At 44.0% G+C, this 20,499-nt stretch overlaps 1 protein-coding gene across 2 annotated transcripts in view; it reads left to right on the top strand.

Annotated features, from left to right (window-relative positions):
• The window catches only part of LOC132393923 (sialic acid-binding Ig-like lectin 10), a 47,849-nt gene that overhangs the window by 19,407 nt on the left and 7,943 nt on the right, over positions 1 to 20,499 (top strand). For both annotated transcript variants that reach the window (XM_059969488.1, XM_059969413.1), the window contains exon 4: positions 627 to 920. In XM_059969488.1, coding sequence (XP_059825471.1) covers positions 627 to 920 — 294 coding nt within the window. The remainder of the gene's footprint in view (positions 1 to 626; positions 921 to 20,499) is intronic.

The raw sequence follows: 20,499 nt of genomic DNA, 5'->3' as shown, positions 1-20,499 counted from the left end.
CAGGAACAGTTACTCCCCTTCAAACACCAGTCTCCGGGAATGGTGCAAATAACTTCAAACAGCACGACTCTGAGCTGATTCTTTGCCCTACAGGCTCACTTTCAGGGACTCTTTTCAACTCATGTTTTCAGTACAGTATTTTTTTGAATTTGCAAATTGTCTTTTTGTTGTCAGTCTTTGTTTGCGTAGATTTTTATAAATTCGATTCAATTTCTTTTTTCCTGTAAATGCCTGCAAGAAAATGAATCTGAAGGTAGTACAGTATGTGGTAACAACCTGTATATGTACTTTGCTGATAAATTTAATTTGAACTTTTTGAACTCATCACCCCCATGATCAAGTCCACTTGGCCCATATCTCACTGTTTGGGGAAGGACGTACCCCACTGGATGTATCAGTGACTGTGTGATATTGAGGCTCTCAGTGGAGGACTCTGATTCCCATTTCCCCTCTCAACAGCTTTCAGAAGAGTAATGAACCCCACACTGTTCAACTTTCCCTCACACTCTACCCTCATTGTTCAGGGATCATCCTGTAAACACCTTTCCTGTTGTGGGGCTGGGATTTCTATCTGAACTGATGCATCTGGTGATACTGAACTAAAAGGATCCATTTTTCTATGTTAGATTTCACAGATAAACCCACGATATTCGCTGGTGAAATTGTCAAAGGAAAGTCTGTGACCATAACCTGCATCTTCAACACCACGTGTGATGGAACTTCACCCAACTTAACCTGGGTCACCCCCACAGATGTCCCACCATCAGTCTCAAGCAGTGTAACTCGGTGGAACAACACTCTGACATATACTTCTGTCCTGACCATGACCCCAGCACCCAAACACCACGGGCAAAATCTCACCTGCAGAGTCAGATACCCATCAGTTTCATCGGAGCAGACCCTCACACTAACTGTGCAGTGTAAGTATGTGGATCAGTTATCATACAGGTACAGCAGTAATCTGCAGAGTACACAGAAATATTCTGCAAATTTCAGTATGAGGATAACTGAATCATTTATTTAGTAACAAGTGTTGCCCTGAATATCCATGAGAAAATGATAAAACATAGGAGCAGAATTAGGCCATTTGGTCCATCAAATCTGCTTAAACATTCAGTCATGGCTGATCCATTTTCCCCCCTCCTCAGCCCCACACCCCAGCCTCTTCCCCATAACCTTTGATGCCATGGCCAATCAAGAACCTATCAATGTTTGCCTTAAATACACCCAATGACCTGGCTTCCACAGTTGTCCGTAACAAATTCCAGAAATTCTGGCTAAAGAAATTTCTCCACATTTTTGTATGAAATGGATGTTCCTCTGAGGCCCTGTTCTCCTGTCCTAGATTCCCCCAACATGGGAGACATCCTTTCCACATCTACTCTGTCTGGGGCTTTCAACATTCAAAAGATTTCAAAGAGATCCTCATAATCCTTCTAAATTCCAGCAAGCACAGGCCCAGAGCCATCAAACATTCCTCTTGTGATAAACCTTTCATTCCCAGAATCATCCTGTGAACCTCATCTGAACCCTCCCCAAAGCCAGCACATCTTTTCTTAGATAAGGAGCCCAAAGCTGTTCACAATGCTCAAGGTGAGGCCTCGCCAGTGCCTTTTAAAGCCTCAAGATCACATCCCTGCTCTTAAATTCTGGCCTCTGAAATTAATGCAAACATGGCATTTGCCTTCCTCACCACCCACTCAACCTGCAAGTTCACTTTCAGGGTATTCTGCTCAAGGATTCCCAAGTTCCTCTGCATCTCATTTTCTCCCCATTTAGAAAATAATCCACACATTTATTTCTACTCCTAAAGTGCATGACCATGCATTTTCCAACATTGTATTTCATTTGCCATTTTCTTGCCCATTCTCCTAATCTGTCCAAGTCCTTCTGCATCCTACACACACAAAATGCTGGTGGAACCCAGCAGGCCAGGCAGCATCTATAGGAAGAAGCACTGTCGACATTTCGGGCCGAGACCCTTCGTCAGGACTAACCGAAAGGAGAGATACTAAGAGATTTGATAGTGGGGGGAGGGGGAAATGCAAAATGATAGAAGACTGGAGGGGGTAGGATGAAGCTCAGAGCTGGAAAGGTGATTGTTGAAAGTGATACAGAGCTGGAGAAGGGAAAGGATCATTGTACAGGAGGCCTCGGGAGAAAGAAAATGGGAGCGGGAGCACCAGAGGGAGATGGAGAATAGGCAGGGTGATGGGCAGAGAGCGAGAGAAAAAAAACAAACAATTAATTATGTCAGGGATGGGGTAAGAAGGGGAGGAGGGGCATTAACGGAAGTTAGAGGTCAATGTTCATGCCATTATCATGGTGGCTACCCAGCCGGTATATAAGGTGTTGTTCCTCCAACCTGAGTGTGGATTCATCTTGACAGAAGAGGAGGCTATGGATATTTATATGGATATTCTGATATGTCTATCCATGGCCTCCTCTACTCTCAAGATGTTTAACAGGAACTGCCCGCCCCTTCGCAGTGGTAGAAGCCTCGGTGTGTTTCTAGTTTCTCTTTGCCTTCCTACCTCAACCCACTCCCTATCTTCACCCGTGCCGCGCCCATCACCGACCTCCATCGCCACAGGCACTGTGAAGGGGGGGGGGGGGGGCTGCCGACGGGAGGAACAGAAAGAGGGGAGCAGCGGGGGGAGGCCCAGCGACGTCGGCTTCAAAGCGTCCTTCCTACTGACTGAAGTTGGTTCCGTACGTTATACAGCATCTTTCGGAGCCATTAATTTGAAAGGGTGACTCACTTCGCGGGATGTAATTCCAGCGCCCGCAGTCTCCGCATACGACTGCGATGCCGACATATTGGAGATGCACGCTGTCATGACAGTCACTACTCAGTCCGAAATTCGACAACTACAGAACTCTAAACACAGCGAGACCCCAGCAAATAATCTCTCAAAAAGAAACAGTTGAGAGAGGGGAGGGAGATGGGAGTTATCCGTGGACAGGCTGGATGTCCGTCTGGTTGAAAAACCTCAGCCCCATCCGTGCTGCTGCAAAAACGAAGGTGTCTCCCAGGTCAGTCCGCTCTTCCTCCGGCCGCTCCGAAGTCTTCCCAATCGCCCTGAGCTCGGCAATCTAAACGGGAGGGGTTTCCGCCGTTTCAAAACGGATTTAATCCGTTCCCGCTCCCGACAAAGTTAAAAACTCGAACTTTGGCAATCAGTCAGCTGCAGCCACTGCTCAGCGCCCGAGAAACACGGACCGAAAACTTCAAAAACCGGGTCCTTGCAGGAAAGTACCCGCTCCAGTCCACTGTCAATATGATACCCCATTCTCCCAAAACCTTCTGGAGGTCTCTAAACCCGAACTTTTAGGATTTGGCCGCTATTTTCAACTTTAGGAGAGAGATCTCACACAGTATCACCCCTCACACAGTGTGACTCTTCCTCAGAATTACCCCTCCCACACTGTAACTCACTCGCCCCTCCCACAGTGCGGCGCTCCCTCAGTGTGACAACAATATTCATTGATGATTCTCAGCATTGTCTCTGCGATATCACACTGTCCCTCGTTTCTGCCCTTCAGAGTGGACAACACCTTCTCCGTAATCAGTGCGGGGCTGTCCTTGGTAGTGAGCTGGCGGCGAGGAATTTGGACTGTGGCGGCTGCAACGACCGGCCGCACCACCAAGCGGGCATATCAAGTGTCCTGTAGCCGCCCACCCTCCTGATAATCTGGCAAACGGCTGAGCTTCTGCTTCTTCTTATTTTGTTTTATGACGGTTGCCAAACCAGCTTTAAGGTGCATTACCGCCACCTGCTAGACTGGAGTGTGGATCGTTTGATAAACAGGAGGAAAGAAATGCGTTCCCTAAATTCTATACTATAAACCAGAGTCTTTCAGATACTCCATGATATAGGTCCGTATTTCTCTTGAACTCCCAAAATGTCTTCTTTACCCACAGCAGTTTTATTTTTGTTCATCTTAAGCGCTCCTATCATCTTCACCCTTTCTCTTTCATACTTCTTACATTTAATCAATACATGTCCAACTGTTTCTGGTTGATTGCAGATTTCACACAACCCAGTTGGACGTTTCCCTATTTAGTATAATGTGTAATTAAGACTTGTGTGTCCAATTCTTGAATGACTGATGATCACTTCTATCTTTCTATGCCCACCTGATATTCTTTGGTATCTGACTTGCCCTTGTATTTTGTACAGTTGTCTCCCTGTTTCACTCTCATCCCAATGTTTCTGCCACGTCTCCTCAATACCTGTTTTTATAATGCTTTTGACTTCCACTTTGCTTAGAGGGATCTGGACCTGTATTATAGATGATTTGAGTGATTGTTTAACTATAATGTCCACCTTTTCATTACCCTCCACACCACTATGAGCAGGAACCCAAAGGAAGCTTATTTCTACCCCATTTTGGTCAGTGTATATAACTTGCATAGAATCTCCAATAAAATATCCTGTCTACTTTCTGATTTTCTAGATTTGATAGAGGTTAATGCAGACAAAGTGTCTGAACAGATTACAGCTTTTTGGCATTATTTTCTTCTAACCAAGATAATTCACTCAATATTGCCATTAATTCTGTTGTATACACTGATAAGTGGTTTGATGTTCTTTTCCTGATACTAGTTTTGCACTGAGGAATGTAGACTGCAATACCTGTGTGGCCAGAGCAAGGTTCTTTGGAGCCATCCGTAAATATTACTAATTTGTTTCTAAAATGCAGGTCTATATATTCTTGTACTATCAATTTGGTTCCACAGTTAGACTACTTTTTAAAAAGTTGTTGCAGGTTTGTATCCACTGTATGTATTGTAAAGAGCCATGGAGGAACATCAGGTAATGGAACTGTAGGGCTATATTCCATTTTGTGCAGATCATATTTTTGTGCTGCTGCATCCCCAATCCATCCAAAGCTATTATAATTTGGATTATTATGTTCCCAGCAGTCTTTTAATATAGCTTTAGCTGGATGTGAGTAGTTATACCCCATGGTGTTAACCCAGTAATGTAGCATTAGCTTTATTCTTCTAAGTCTTAAAGGCATTTCCCCCATTTTGACTTGAAGAGCTGATACAGCTGATGCACCACTACGTATCCTGAGGGCCTGAGCTCGCTCAACATCCAGCATTTTTAAATTACTTTCTGCAGCTGACATGTATGCTGCACATCCACAATCCAGAGTAGCCCTCATTAGAGCTTGATAAATATTTAATAACAATATCCTGCTTGTACTCCAATCCTGTCCAGCAAGACACCTCAATAAGTTGCTTATTTTGTTACATTTGCTCGTAATTTTCTCAATTTGCTTTTTCCATGTAAGTTTCTCATCAAATAACAAACCGAGGAACGGAATTATCTTTATCTGCTCTAATTTTTGTTCATTTGATTTCACGCAAACTGGTTTCTGATTTCTTGATAAACATATCACTTGCGACTTACTTGGAGACAATTTGAAACCCCATTTATTTGCCCACTCCTCCACCTTATTAATTGCATCTTGCATTTTCCTTTGTATATAAATTAGATTTTTTCCCCTCACCCATAAAGCCCCATCATCTGCAGATAAGGATTTCCCCACTCTATTTTCAACTTGTGCAAATATGTCATTTATCATTATGGTAAATAGTAATGGACTGCAGACACTACCTTGTGGTGTTCATTTTCAACCGAATATGTTCTGGCGTACTCTTCTTCCACCTTGACTTGAATTGTTTGATCAAAAAGATAGTCTAGAACCCAGTTATATAATTTTCCTTCCACCCCTAATTTTTTCAATTTAATTAACACTCCCTTTTGCAGAGCATATTATATGCCTTTTCTCTGTTGAAGAATACTGCCAGTACCATTTCTTTATTTGTTTGAGCCTTTCTAATTTCAGTTTCCAAGCTATGTATTGAATCTACTGTAGTTCTTCCTTTGTGAAAACCACTTTGGTAGGGAGAAATAAGAATTCTTTTTTCTAGAAAGTATGTAAGCCTATCAGTTATTATTCATTCCGTAAGTTTACCTAGCTGTGAAATTAATGCAATTGGTCTATAGTTTGATGGGTCTGATGAATCTTTACCAGGTTTTAATATTGGAACAATAGCAGAATGTTTCCATGCAGATGGTATTTTACCTCTTTCCCATTTATCATGAAACAGTCTCTGCAGAACTAGAAGTGCACTTCCTGATAAGTGCTTCAGCATTATACTCCATACTTGATCCTTCCCAGACAAGTTGGCCGCGCATTCATAATAGCTCTTTCTATTTTTGTTTTGCAAATAGGTGTCTCCAGCACTTCTTCTGATGTTGCTCTTTTGTCCATAATTCCTGAATTTTGCTAAAGCCTCTCCTCCCTTTGTTGTCTAGCCTCAACAGTCAAATTTTCCAAGCTATGTATGTTAACAAAAGTTTTTGCCAATATTTCTGCTTTTTCTACATTGTTAATTGCAACTTTGTCCTTGCTTTTTAGTACAGGAATCTCTTTGCTACTTCTTATATCATTCATTTTCCTTATCATGCCCCGTATTTCAGGCAGTTGAGTTTCTTTTCCAATTTTGATTATTTTCCAAACTTCTGCTTGTGCTATTTTATATTGTATTCATGTTTCTACCGAATGTTGTCATTTTTACTCTTTAAATGCTGTTTTTCTTACTTTTATACTTCTACTACTTTCACAATTCCACCATGGAACACTTTAACTCTTTCCTCTACCTTTATTTTTTGGAATTGTTTCTTCTGCTGAATTTATAACTGCTGCTGTGACCAATTTATCATTCATTTCTTCTATATCCAATATATTTTCATCTAAAATCTTTATTCATCTTACTTCACTTCTTCTTTAAAATATTTCCCAATCTGCCTTATTTAGTTTCCACCTTGACACTCTAGGTCCTTTATTTTGTTCTATTTTAATCTGAATCTTTGTGAGTATGGGATAATGATCACTTCCTACTGCAGTTAGTTTTAATATGTTCCAAGTACTGATCCCTGCTAATTCTCTACCTACAAATGTTAAGTCTATTGTGGATTCTATGTTTTGGGAAATGTTATATCTCGTACCTTGTCCATTATTTATACATGCCAATTTTTATCATCTATAAATTCTTCTATCATTAATCCGTTTTCATCAATATTTTTACATCCCCATAGTTGACTGTGTCCATTGAAATCCCCACACCATATTATTTTCCCTTTCATCCCACCACCCACTGTGTTTAATGCATCTTTGCTTAATCTTCTACATGGATTATAATAATTTATTATTACAAAACGTTCTCTGCCTATCCAAATTTTGATTGTTATTGATTCATATTTCTGCCCTATGTTGATTATATTACACCTCAGCCCACTGGTTATAAATATTGCTACTCCTCTCACATTGCCATTACTTCTATCCTTCCTAATAGCTGTAAAACAAAATCTAATTGTGGTTTCAACCATGTTTCCTGTATACATAAAATCTGAGTTTTTTCCTTAAGCTCTGATACATATTTCTTAAATTCTAGACTATTTGCGATAAGACTCCTTGCATTCCATTGTAAAATATATATACTGCCATTAAGATCCCGCCTCCCCTGCCTGTGAACTGTTTGAACCTCAATTCAGTGTTTCTTTAACTACTTCCCACCAAAGCCCTGTAATACCAAGATATTTTTCTGCAGACCTGACTATAATTTTAACTTTCTTGGTTCTCTTGTCTGTTAACACTAAACAGTTAATTACATCTACCATGAACAGTACGAAATCCTTTCTACTCGTTATTAGTGCATCCTTATTTATCACATTACAGCCCTCACAGTTCACTGGCTTATTATTCCCTATATTTGTTCACTTGATCGCCGTCTCTTTTTCAGCAATTCCTTTCACTGCCTCTGCATAGCTAATCCCTTGTTACTTTAACATGTTGTATCTCAGCTGCCTTCTTGCTATTAATGCCCCCTCGATAAGCTGCACCGTGTTCCCCACCACAATTGCAACATTTCAGCCCAGCTTCCGCCTCGCATTTCCCATATTCATGTTCTCCAGGGCATCTCCCACATTTTTGTTTCCCTCTGCATACCGCCGCGATATGCCCGAATTTCTGACATTTAAAGCATTTTAAAGGCGGTGGTATATATATTCTGACCTCAAAACACATATACCTGAAATAAACTTTAGTCGGCAATCTTTCTTCATCAAAATTAATCATAACTGCTAAACTATCACACTTGTTTCTTTTTCTTGTAACTTTCAAACGTTTGGCCTCAATTTTTGCTCCTTTTATGTTCTGTTTAATCTCAACCATAGTAACTTCTGTTGGTATTCCTGAAATAACTCCTCTCGTCCACTTTCTGTTGTTGGGTACTGAGCATTGTACTTAGATTTATCTTATCACTTTGCCTTGCTGAGCACTATCCCGACAAATCACTAATAGCGATCCATTTCATAATACCTTTGCTATTTTGAGCTCACCTACAAGTTTGTTTATTACCTTCGTCAGATGAATCGGGTTCCAATCATCAAAAGGCTCAGTTGTATAATTGCTTTAATCTCATCTTCTTTCCATTGTTTTGCTATCCTACAGCATTAGGAGGTAGTGACCATAATATGATAACTTTTAATCTACAATTTGAGAGGGAGAGGGAAAATCGGAAGTGTCAGTATTCCAGTTGAACAAAGGGGACTATGGAGCCATGAGGGAGGAACTGGCCAAAGTTGACTGGAAGGATACCCTAGCAGGGATGACAGTGGAACAACAATGGCAGGTATTTCTGGGAATAATACAGAAGGTAGAGGATCAGTACTTCCCAAAGCGGAAGAAAGATTCAAAGGGGAGTAGGGAGTGACCATGGCTAACAAGGGAAGTCAAGGACAGTTTAAAAATAAAAGAGATATAAAACATAGCAAAGATGTACGGAGAACTTTTAAAGAGCAACAGAAGATAACTAAAAAGGCAATACGGGGAGAAAATATAAGATACAAAGGTAACCATCCAAGAATATAAAGGAGGATAGTAAAAGCTTCTTTAGGTATGTGAAGAGGAAAAAATTAGTTAAGAACAAAGTTGGGCCCTTGAAGGCAGAAATGGGTGAATTTATTATGGGAACATGGAAATGGCAGACGAGTTGAACAGGTACTTTGGATCTGTCTTCACTAGGGAAGACACAAACAATCTCCCAGGTGTAATAGTGGCCAGAGGACCTAGGGTAATGGAGGAGCTGAAGGAAATTCACATTAGGCAGAAAATGGTGTTGGGCAGACTGATGGGACTGAAGGCTGATAAATCCCCAGAGCCTGATGGTCTGTATCCCAGGGTACTTAAGGAGGTGGCTCGAGAAATTGTGGATACACTGGTAATCATTTTCCAATGTTCTATAGATTCAGGATCAGTTCCTGAGGATTGGAGGGTAGCTAATGTATTCCCACTTTTCAAGAAAGGAGGGAAAAAGAAAACAGGGAATTACAGACCAGTTAGCCTGATATCAGTGGTGGGAAGGAGTCAATTGTAAAAGATGAAATAGCGGCACATGTGGATAGCAGTAACAGGACCAGTCCGAGTCAGCATGGACTTACAAAGAGGAAATCATGCTTGACTAATCTTCTGGAATTTTTTGAGGATGTAACTATGAAAATTGACAAGGAAGAGCCAGTGGATGCGGTGTACCTGGACCTTCAGAAAGCATTTGATAAGGTCCCATATAAGAGATTAGTGGGCAAAATTAGAGCACTTGGTATTGGGGGTAGGGTACCAACATGGATAGAAAATTGGTTGGCAGAGAGGAAACAAAGAGTCGGGACTAACAGGTCCTTTTCAGAATGGCAGGCAGTGACTAGTGGGGTACCACAAGGCTCGGTGCTGGGACCACGGCTATTTACAATATACATTAATGATTTAGATGAAGGGATTAAAAGTAACATTAGCAAATTTGCAGATGACACAAAGCTGGGTAGTAGTGTGAAATATGAGGAGGATGTTAGGAGAATGCAGGGTGACTCGGACAGGTTGGGTGAGCGGGTAGATGCATGGCAGATGCAGTTTAATGTGGATAAATGTGAGGTTATCCACTTTGGTGGCAAAAACAGGAAGCCAGATTACTATCTGAATGGTGTCAAGTTAGGAAAACGGGAAGTACAATATATTCTTCTACATCAGTCATTGAAAATCTGCATGCAGGTACGGCAGGCATTGAAGAAAGCTAATGGCACGTTGGCCTTCATAACAAGGGGAGTTGAGTATAGGAGTAAAGAGGTCCTTCTGCAGTTATACAGGGCCCTGGTGAGACCACATCTGGAGTATCATGTTCAGTTTTAGTCTCCAAATTTGAGGAGGAATAGTCTTGCTATTGAGGGAGCATAGCATAGGAAAATGAGGTTAATTCCTGGGATGGTGGGACTGTCATATACTGAAAGATTGCAGCGACTGGGCTTGTATACACTGGGATTTAGAAGGATGAGAGGGGATCTGATTGAAACATATAAGATTATCAAGAGATTGGACACACTAGAGGCAGGAAACATGTTCCTGATGTTGGAAGTCCAGAACCAGAGGCCACAGTTTAAGATTAAGAGGTAGGCCATTTAGAACAGAGTTCAGGAAAATCTTTTTCACCCAGAAAGTTGCGGATCTATGAAATGCTCTGCCTCAGAAGGCAGTGGAGGCCAATTCTCTGGATGCTTTCAAGAAAGAGTTAGATAGAGCTCTTAAAGAATGTGGAGTCAAGAGATATGGGGAGAAGGCAGGCACGGGGTACTGATTGTGGATGATCAGACATGATCACATAGAATGGCGGTGCTGGCCCGAAGGGCCGAATGGCCTACTCCTGCACCTATTGTCTATTGTCTGCTTCAGTCATCCCCTGACTCCTCAGAGTTTGACATCTCATTTCTTTTCCTGCTTTTTCCACTCCATTTCTCTTTCCCACCAACCTCCATCTCTAATTCACTTCACGAATCATCAGGTCCCCCTGCCATCCTCCATCCATTCACAATCTAGTTGTTTAAACAACTGCCGTCCTTTCTCCACTCCCAACCACCCGATTCGCCGAGTTGTCAGCAGTTCAACCTTCCAGATCAAACGACTGAGCTGTTGCATTACACCAGCCTGAGTAGAGGGGGCTGGAAAATTGAATTGTGCCCTTCTGCTACAGCCTGAGGGTTCTCTGGAGCTGCTTCATTTATGTTTTCTCACCCCTGCTATTTACTATGGACTGGCCAGCATTGAACATAAACCCACAGTCAGGAGATGATGGCGTCACTTGGTCTGAGGAGTGTTTATTATGTTGTAACCAAGTTCTGCTCTGTTTAGCTGATTCAAGCTTGGAGTCTAGAACAGTTCTGTTGAGTTTGTAAATATTTTGTGTAAATAAAACCCCTATTTTTTTCACCTTTACCTACTCTGCCAGTTTTATGCTTACCCTGGTCCTTCACAGATGTGGCAGCGGTGGGGTCAGCTGTAGCAGGTGCAGAAAAGGTGTTTTGAATTTTTTTATCCAATCGAGCCAGTTGGGAGCAGCAGCTGGAGTTCGGGAGCAGTCTGAGGCTGAATCAGTGGGGCCTTCCAGGGTGATCTGGGGCCTCAGAAATAGAGGAGCCCCGGGAGCCCACTATTATCGACCTGGCCAATATTCTTTGCACGTATATGGGGCAGCAGCAGGTACGAGGGGCCCAGTTGGTGACGCCAAGAGCAGCGATTTAAAGCACTGCAGCCCCAGTTCAATCTGCTCCAGTCAGAGGTGCAGGCCCGCACCCCTCCAACATTTGATCAACCTTCTGGTAAGACAGATACTGTGGGGGCAGATGTTGTGGGTTCAGACACAGGCCCCCCTCCTGCCCGGGTAAACTTTGGGGTCTCCCATCAGGATGGCTCTACAGCAATACACTTGAGATCTACTCAGGGGCCAAAGCTTCAGCAGCTGACTGATCCTGATGATATTGAACATTTTCTTGTCACTTTTGAGAGAATAGCAACAGCGTGCAGATGGCCAATTGGAGATTGGGCCTTTAGGCTCATTCCATTATTGACAGGCAAAGCTAGGAATGCCTATGTTCATATTGACATTGATGATGCTGCAGACTATGAGGAAGTTAGAAGGGCTATTACAAAAAAATGATATAGATCCAGAAACCTACAGACAGAGATATCGCAGCCTTGAGATTGAACCAGATGAAGGCCCAAACTAAGTATATGTCAGGTTAAAGAAGCTTTATGGGAAATGGGTTCACCTGAAGAGGAAGACGGTGAATGGAATTGGAGAATTTATTGTCCTGGAACAATATCTGAGAATGCTTTCCCCTGAGCTACAGGTCTGGATTAAGGAGCACAACCCTGCAACGGCCGTAGAAGCAGCTGGCCTAGCTGATGTGTTTGTTGCTGCCAGACGGAAGAAGCAGCCGTGGAGCTTCACTGCCTGGAAGTTAACTAAGGATCACAAAGGGCCAGGTGTCTCCCGGTCAATACGAACCTTAGATATGTAGGTTAGATATGTAGGTTAGACATGTTAGATATGGCCCTTGTGGCTAAAGGGATCAGGGGGTATGGAGAGAAAACAGATACAGGGTTCTGAGTTGGATGATCAGCCATGATCATACTGAATGGCAGTGCAGGCTCAAAGGGCCAAATGGCCTACCCCTGCACCTATTTTCTATGTTTCTATGTTTCTACGAAGGGTGGATTCAGCCGGGGGTAAGGCTCCTGTAAAGGAGAAATCTACAGAGGTTAACTCATTTTCTAGATCTTTCAAGAGACTTATTGGTTACATGTGTGGTAAAGAGGGACACACTAAATTTGTCTGCCCCAATAATTCTCTGAAACTAATCCAGATGTGCTATGTGCCCAGAGGTGATCTGAAGTCAAAGAGGGAGCCACAACAATCGCAGAGTGAGATCATGGTGGAGGTGAATGGCTGTGAATTAAAGGCATTTATTGACAGTAGCAGTGATCAGACCCTTGTTCAGAGACAGTTCATTCCTCCTCATAGTGCATGTATGACTGAGACTGTGCCCATCTGTTGTGTACATGGAGATGACCAGCTTTATCCCACAGCAGATGTTCATATCAAAGTGCAAGGCCAGAATTATCTCCTGAACGTAGGAGTTGCTGATCAACTCCCCTTTCCGGTGGTGCCAGGTCAGGATTTGCCTGTTCGTCTTGATCTTTTGCGTCCAAGTCAGGTCTGTAAAGTTGCCCCTACACGGGCAAAAGCCAAGAACATCAAACAATCTACCCAACCTCTCAGTGAACTTCGTTTTTATAATGTTGAAATTGAAACTAAGCCTGGAAGGAATGGTAAAGCTCGTAGCCAGAAAAGACAGGAAAAGTTATAAAATACTGAAGTGAATTCATCCATTGAACCTCACCCACCCCAGCTTTTGGGGTTTCAAATACCAACTGACATCCAAGCAATGCAACAAAATGATGTTAGTCTAACTCTGTATTTCAAGCAGGTTAAACACTTTATGGAAGGGGAAAAAGTTGAGCTGGTGAATGGAAATGGATATTTTATAGAAAATGGGATACTGTACTGCCAGCAGGAGTCAGCGATGCAGCTAATGGTGCCTATATCTGCCAGAGAAACTGTACTTGAATTGTGTCACTCTATTCTCTGGGCAGGCCACCTGGGGAAACACAAAAGTTTTGACTGTTTTACGAAGCATTTTCACTGGTCGGGTCTACGTGCTGCTGTGGCCCAGTATTGCAGAAGCTGTCCTCAATGTCATCAAACCTCAGCCAGATTTCCTTCTAAAGTTCCCCTTCAACAACATAATAAGCATTCCTCAAACCACGTGACACCACACACCTGAGTGTTTATATTCAATGCTGGCCAGTCCATAGTACATTGCAGATGAGAGAAGATATTCCTCTGCTTAAGAAGATGCGGCATAAATGAAGCAGATCCAGAGAACACCGCTGTGGCTGTCGCAGAATGGCCCATCCAGTTATCCAGCCCCATCTACTCAGGCTGGTGTAATGTAACAGTTCAGTCCTCTACCAGATCATCAGGAGGATGGGTGGCTACAGGACACTTAATATGCCGGGTTGAATGTGCGGCTGGTAATTGCCGCAGCCACACATTCCCCTCCTTCTAGTATCACGCCCTAAGAGTGGGAAGAAAAGTCTGCAGCGGTGTTATCTCACCCGAGAATAGCTGAATGGTGTAACGATATGGCTGCATCGCCAAATACCAGCAGGTGACAGGGCTATTAGCATCCTTCACCCCTTCCATCCACCTCAGGGCTTTATGGTCAGTTTCCAGGATGAACTCTCTTCCCCAGATATAATACTTGAGGGAGTCCAAAGCCCATTTCAGTGCCAAGCATTCTTTCTCCACAGTGGAATAACGAGTCTCGCTCGGGAACAACTTCCTGCTGATGTAAGCCAGTGGGTGACGATCACTGGGCTGTCCCTGCAAAAGCACCGCTCCCAAACCTTACTCTGAGGCATCCGTCTGCAACACAAAACCCTTAATAAAGTCAGGACTGCACAACACAGGGTTCTCACTCAGCGCATCCTAACGTTCTGCCTCCTCACTCCACTGCAGCTGAGTAGGACTCATCCGCAGAGTCATATCTGTGAGAACAGCAGCACGAGAGGAACAGTCAGGCACAAATCTCCTGTACCATCCTGACATTCCAAGGAATGATTTCAGCTGGGTCTTTGTCCGTGGACACGGACAGGACTAAATGGCTTGATGTTTGTGTGCCTGTGGTTTGATAACCCCACTGCCAATAATGTAGCCAAAATATTCAATCTCAGTCTTGGCAAACTGACACTTTGAGGGGTTGGCAGTCAATCCGGCTTCCTGGAGACATCTGCTGACCGTCTTCAGGTGATCTTTACGCTCCTCCCAGGCAGCCCCGTGAACAACAATATCGTCCAAGTAGGCTGCAGCGAAATCAGAAAGTCCCAACAACACCTGGTCCATTCATCGTTGGAACGTAGCTGGGGCACCGTGCAGTCCAAATGGCATTACGGTGAACTGACACAGACCCCATGGCGTACGGAAAGCTGTCAGCTCACGGGACTGTAGAGTCAATGGCACCTGCCAGTAACCCTCGCAGAGATCAATGGCGGTTCGAAATCTCGATTTGCCTAACCAGTCAATAAGTTCATCAACGCAAGGAAATGGATAGGAATTAAATTCAGAGATCGGATTCAGATAATGAAAATCTATACAGAATCTTATAGCGCCGTCTTTCTTTGGAACCAAGGCAATGGGTTACACCACTCACTTCTTGATACCTCAGTGATGCCCAGGGACGGCATCAATTCTATCTCCTTTTTCAGGAGCACCAGGAGGCGCTCCGGGATTCTGTAGCTCCTTCTTCTCACAGCGGCATTCTTTTTAAGCACAATGTTATGTTCAGTTACTTTTGTATGACCAGGAATTTCTTTAAAAATATTTGGGACACTGAGGGCACTGACGTGGGTCTGGTGGCCAGCCGTGACTTGGACGAGATCGGGCAAGGCAGAGGCAGGTACCGGAAGGTAATGTTTCTCATCGTTGTCCTCTTCTTCCACACGTCTAATCAACAACACCTCTTTCTGGTCAGACCTGGGAAACCATTCTTTCAGTAAGTTAATATGCAAAATTCTCTGTGGGCGTGCCTGGCCAGGAGCTGCTATCTCATATGTAGTTGGACCCACTTTCTGTGTTATGTCATAAGGCCCTTGCCACTTAGCTAAAGGCTTGCTGCCTTGTTTAGGGAGCATTACCAAAACTTTCTGTCCAGTGGAAAAACTCCGCTCCCAGGCAGTATGGTCGTACCAGGTTTTTTGCTTCTGTTGGGCCTCCATCACATTCTGCTGAGCCAATGCAGCCATTTTCTCCAATTTCTCCCTCATGTGGGCAACATGGGCTCCGACACCCTGTGGCTCTGCTATTTTGTGACTCTTTTCCCAGTGGGTTTTAAGTAAAGTAAGTCGGCCTCTTACCTCATGTCCATTCAATAATTCAAAAGGTGAAAAACCGGTTGGTGCCTGAGGTACTTCCCTGTAAGCAAAAAGCAAATAGGGTCATCATTGTTCCCAATCAGATCCTGTACCACTTATGAACTTTCTGACCAGCTGTTTAAGGGTTTGGTTGAACCTCTGTCAACCCATTAGTCTGGGGATGATATGGGGTAGTACAGATGCCTTTAATCCCCACTGGTTTGTACACATCTCTCAATAATCTGGACATGAAGTTTGTCCCCTGATCAGCAGGAATTTCCTTCGAAAACCTCACCCTTGCAAAGAATTGCACCAAACAAAAAGCAATTGACTTAGCCTTGACAGTTTTAAGTGGAAAAACTTCTCGATATCTGGTAGCACAGTCAGTAATTACTAACATAAAGAGATTTCCTGACTTGCTTCTTTCTACTGGGCCCACAACATCCATACCCAACCGTTCAACTGGAGTGGCAATGCTTGGCAAAGACCGAAGGGGAACTTGAGAAGGAAATCTGACTGAGGTTTGATGACATTGAGGACAGCTTCTGCAATACTGGGCCACAGCAGCACATAGACCCGACCAGTGAAAATGTTTCTTAATACAGTCAAAACTTTTGTGTTTCCCCAGGTGGCCTGCCTAGGGAATAGTGACCCAACTCAAGTGCAGTTCCTCTAGCAGATATAGGCACCATTAGCTGCATCGCTGACCCCTGCTGGCGGTACAATATCCCATTTTCTCTAAAATATCCATTTCCCTTCATCAGTTCAATTGTTTCCCCTTCCATAATGTGTTTAACCTGCTTGAAATGCAGACTAACATCATTTTGTTGCATTGTCTGGATATCGGTATTTGAAACCCCAAAAGCCGGGGTGGGTGAGGTTCAATGGATGAATTCACTTCAGTATTTTATAACTTTTCCCATCTTTTCTGGCTACGAGCTTTACCATCCCTTCCAGGCTTAGTTTCAATTTCAACATTATAAAAAGGAAGTTCACTGAGAGGTTGGGTAGAGAGGTTTGATGTCCTTGGCTTTTGCCCGGGTAAGTGCAACTTTACAGACCTAACTTGGACGCAAAAGATCAAGAGGAACAGGCAAATCCTGACCTGGCACCACCGGAAAGGGGAGATGATCAGCAACCCCTACGTTCAGGAGATAATTCTGGCCTTGCACTTTGATATGAACATCTGCTGTGGGATAAAGCTTGTCATCTCCATGTACACAACAGATGGGCACAGTCTCAGTCATACACACAGTATGAGGAGGAATGAACTGTCTATGAACAAGGGTCTGATCACTGCCACTGTCAATAAGTGCCTTTAATTCACAGCCATTCACCTCCACCATGATCTCACTCTGCGATTGTTGTGGCTCCCTCTTTGACTTCAGATCACCTCTGGGCACATAGCACATCTGGATTAGTTTCAGAGAATTACTGGGACAGACAAATTTAGTGTGCCCCTCTTCACCGCACATGTAACAAATAAGTCTCTTGAAAGATCTAGAAAATGAGTTAACCTCTGTAGATTTCTCCTTTACAGGAGCTACCCCTGGCTGAATCCACCCTTTGTACTGACCGGGAGACACCTGGCACTTTGTGATCCTTAGTTAACTTCCAGGCAGTGAAGCTCCACGGCTGCTTCTTCCGTCTGGCAGCAACAAACACGTCAGCTAGGCCAGCTGCTTCTACGGCCGTTGCAGGGTTGTGCTCCTTAATCCAGACCTGTAGCTCAGGGGAAAGCATTCTCAGATATTGTTCCAGGACAGTAAATTCTCCAATTTCATTCACCGTCTTCCCCTTCGGGTGAACCCATTTCCCATAAAGCTTCTTTAACCTGACATATAGTTCTTTTGGGCCTTCATCTGGTTCAATCTCAAGGCTGCGATATCTCTGTCTGTAGGTTTCTGGATCTATATCATTTTTTTGTAATAGCCCTTCTAACTTCCTCATAGTCTGCAGCATCATCAATGTCAATATGAGCATAGGCACTCCTAGCTTTGCCTGTCAATAATGGAATGAGCCTAAAGGCCCAATCTCCAATTGGCCATCTGCACGCTGTTGCTATTCTCTCAAAAGTGACAAGAAAATGTTCAATATCATCAGGATCAGTCAGCTGCTGAAGCTTTGGCCCCTGAGTAGATCTCAAGTGTATTGCTGTAGAGCCATCCTGATGGGAGACCCCAAAGTTTACCCGGGCAGGAGGGGGGCCTGTGTCTGAACCCACAACATCTGCCCCCACAGTATCTGTCTTACCAGAAGGTTGATCAAATGTTGGAGGGGTGCGGGCCTGCACCTCTGACTGGAGCAGATTGAACTGGGGCTGCTGTGCTTTAAATCGCTGCTCTTGGCCTCACCAACTGGGCATCTCGTACCTGCTGCTGACCCATATACGTGCAAAGAATATTGGCCAGGTCGATAATAGTGGGCTCCCGGGGCTCCTCTATTTCTGAGGACCTGGCCCCACCTTCCGCTTCAGCCTCAGACTGCTCCCCAACTCCAGCTGCTGCTCTCGATCGGCCGGTGTTTTCCCTCCTCCTACTGCTTTCTTCATGTTGGAAAAAAATTCAAAGCACCTTTCCTGCACCTTCTACCGCTGGCCCCACCGCTGCCACATCCGTGAAGGACCAGGGTAAGCATAAAACTGACAGAGTAGGTAAAGGTGAAAAAAATAGGGGTTTTATTTACCCAAAGTATCTACAAACTCAACAGAAAAGTCCCAGAGTCCAAACATGAATCAGCTGAACAGAACAGAACTTGGTTACAACATAATAAATACTCCTCAAACCAAGTGACCCGACCATCTCCTGACTGTGGGTTTATATTCAGTGCTGGCCAGTCCATAGTAAATTGCTGGGGTGTGAAAACATTCCTCTCCTTAAAAAGATCTGGCAAAAATGAAGCAGCTCCAGGAACCCTCTGGCTGTAGCAGAATGGCACAATCCAGTTATCCAGCCCCCTCTGCTCGGGCTGGGGAAATGTAACAGCTCAGGCGTTTGCCAGATTATCAGGAGGGTGGGCGGCTACACGACACTTGATATGTTATACTTAACACTCGGCCCATCGACACTGCTACACAAATTCCATCATGGCTGATTTGTTATCCCCCTCAAACCCAGTCTCTGGTCTTCTCCATAATATTTGACACCCCAAGCAAGAAGCTAATAAATATACACAATGACACCCTCCACAACCGTCTGTGGCAATGAATTACACAGATTCACCACCCTCTGGCTAAAGAAATGCCGCCTCATCTTCATTCTGTATGGACATCCGTCTGTTCAGAGGCTGTTCCCTCTGGCCCTCGACATACACACTATAGGAAACATTATCTCCACATCGTCCCAGTAAAGGCTTTCAATGTTCGATATGTTTCAATGAGATTCCACCTCATGCTTTTAAATTCCAGTGAGTTGGCCCAGAGCATCAAACACTCCGCAAGGAACTGTCTCCAACTCACTCTGTGATCTCTTGCTCCGCAGACATGTCCCAACAGGCCCAGCTCACTTTCAAAACTGATTTATGATCTTCTATTGCCTCAAAACTGTGCCACTGTTAACCATTGGTTTGTCCTCAGATGCCCCACAGAATTTCTCAGTCACTTCTACCAACAGGCTGAACAATTCCTGGGTGAATATGAAGGAAGGCATTCCAACAAAAATCCTCTGCTGCGTCCAGAGTTTCTCAGCATCGAACCTGAGGTGGAGACATCTCAGGGTCACACTGAGCACAACAGGTTCCAGCAACAAGCTGTGGCTGGTGTTTGGAGAGGGAAATAGCCCTCACTGTGGAATGTGAGTGGGTGGTCTTAAGCCAAGAGTTCCCTCTAAATCTATTTATTTGTTTATTGAGATACAGTACTGAAAAGCGCCCTCCAGGCCTTCGAGCCACACCACCCCACAGTTTCCCAGTTTAATCCTAGCCTAATCACAGGAAAATTTACAATGAGCATTAACCTACTGAGCGGGACGTCACTGTAGGGGCATCAGGAACTGGTCCTGAGTGTGAATCCGGCCAGCTCCTTGCACGCTTTCCATCCGTCCGTGTTGGTTTGAGGAAACATATGGTACGGAAATGGAAAATTGAGCTGCCTGATGAGACTCAAGGCAAGAACTGACCTCGATATCCCACAAACCCAACCTCCCTCACCCCACCTATATCTCCGGTACCCACATCGCCATGCTGAGTTTATGGTGAGTTGATGTTCTGAAGCTTTCGACAGATTGGAGAAGTTGTGAGGATGGAGAAAGTTCCTTCTTCTTGTGGGCATCCTGGCTTGTGGGTCCGTTTAATTTACCATTTCCTAAACTGGTGTTGTTGTGGACAGTGAATAAGGTTGCCAAAAGATTAGGCGGGATAGAGATCAGTTGCAGGTCGGGGCAGAGAAGTGGCAGATGGAGATTAATTGAAGTAAGTGTGAGGTGTTGCAGTTTGGAAGATCAGGTGTAAAGTGACAGGAACAGTCAATGGCAGAACCCTTAACAATGTTGCTGATCAGAGGAATGTGGGGATCTGAGTTCATAGCTCCGAACAGTTTGATAGGCTGGGAAAGAAGGTGTAAGGCATGTTTGCCTTTATAAGCTCTGGAGTTGAGAAGTTATGTTAAAGGTGAATAAAGTTTCGGTT

This window comes from Hypanus sabinus, chromosome 1, assembly GCF_030144855.1.
Source record: "Hypanus sabinus isolate sHypSab1 chromosome 1, sHypSab1.hap1, whole genome shotgun sequence".
Lineage (NCBI taxonomy): Eukaryota > Metazoa > Chordata > Chondrichthyes > Myliobatiformes > Dasyatidae > Hypanus > Hypanus sabinus.
The sequence above is the reverse complement of the archived record's forward strand: the minus strand, read 5'-3'. Positions and strand labels throughout refer to the sequence as shown.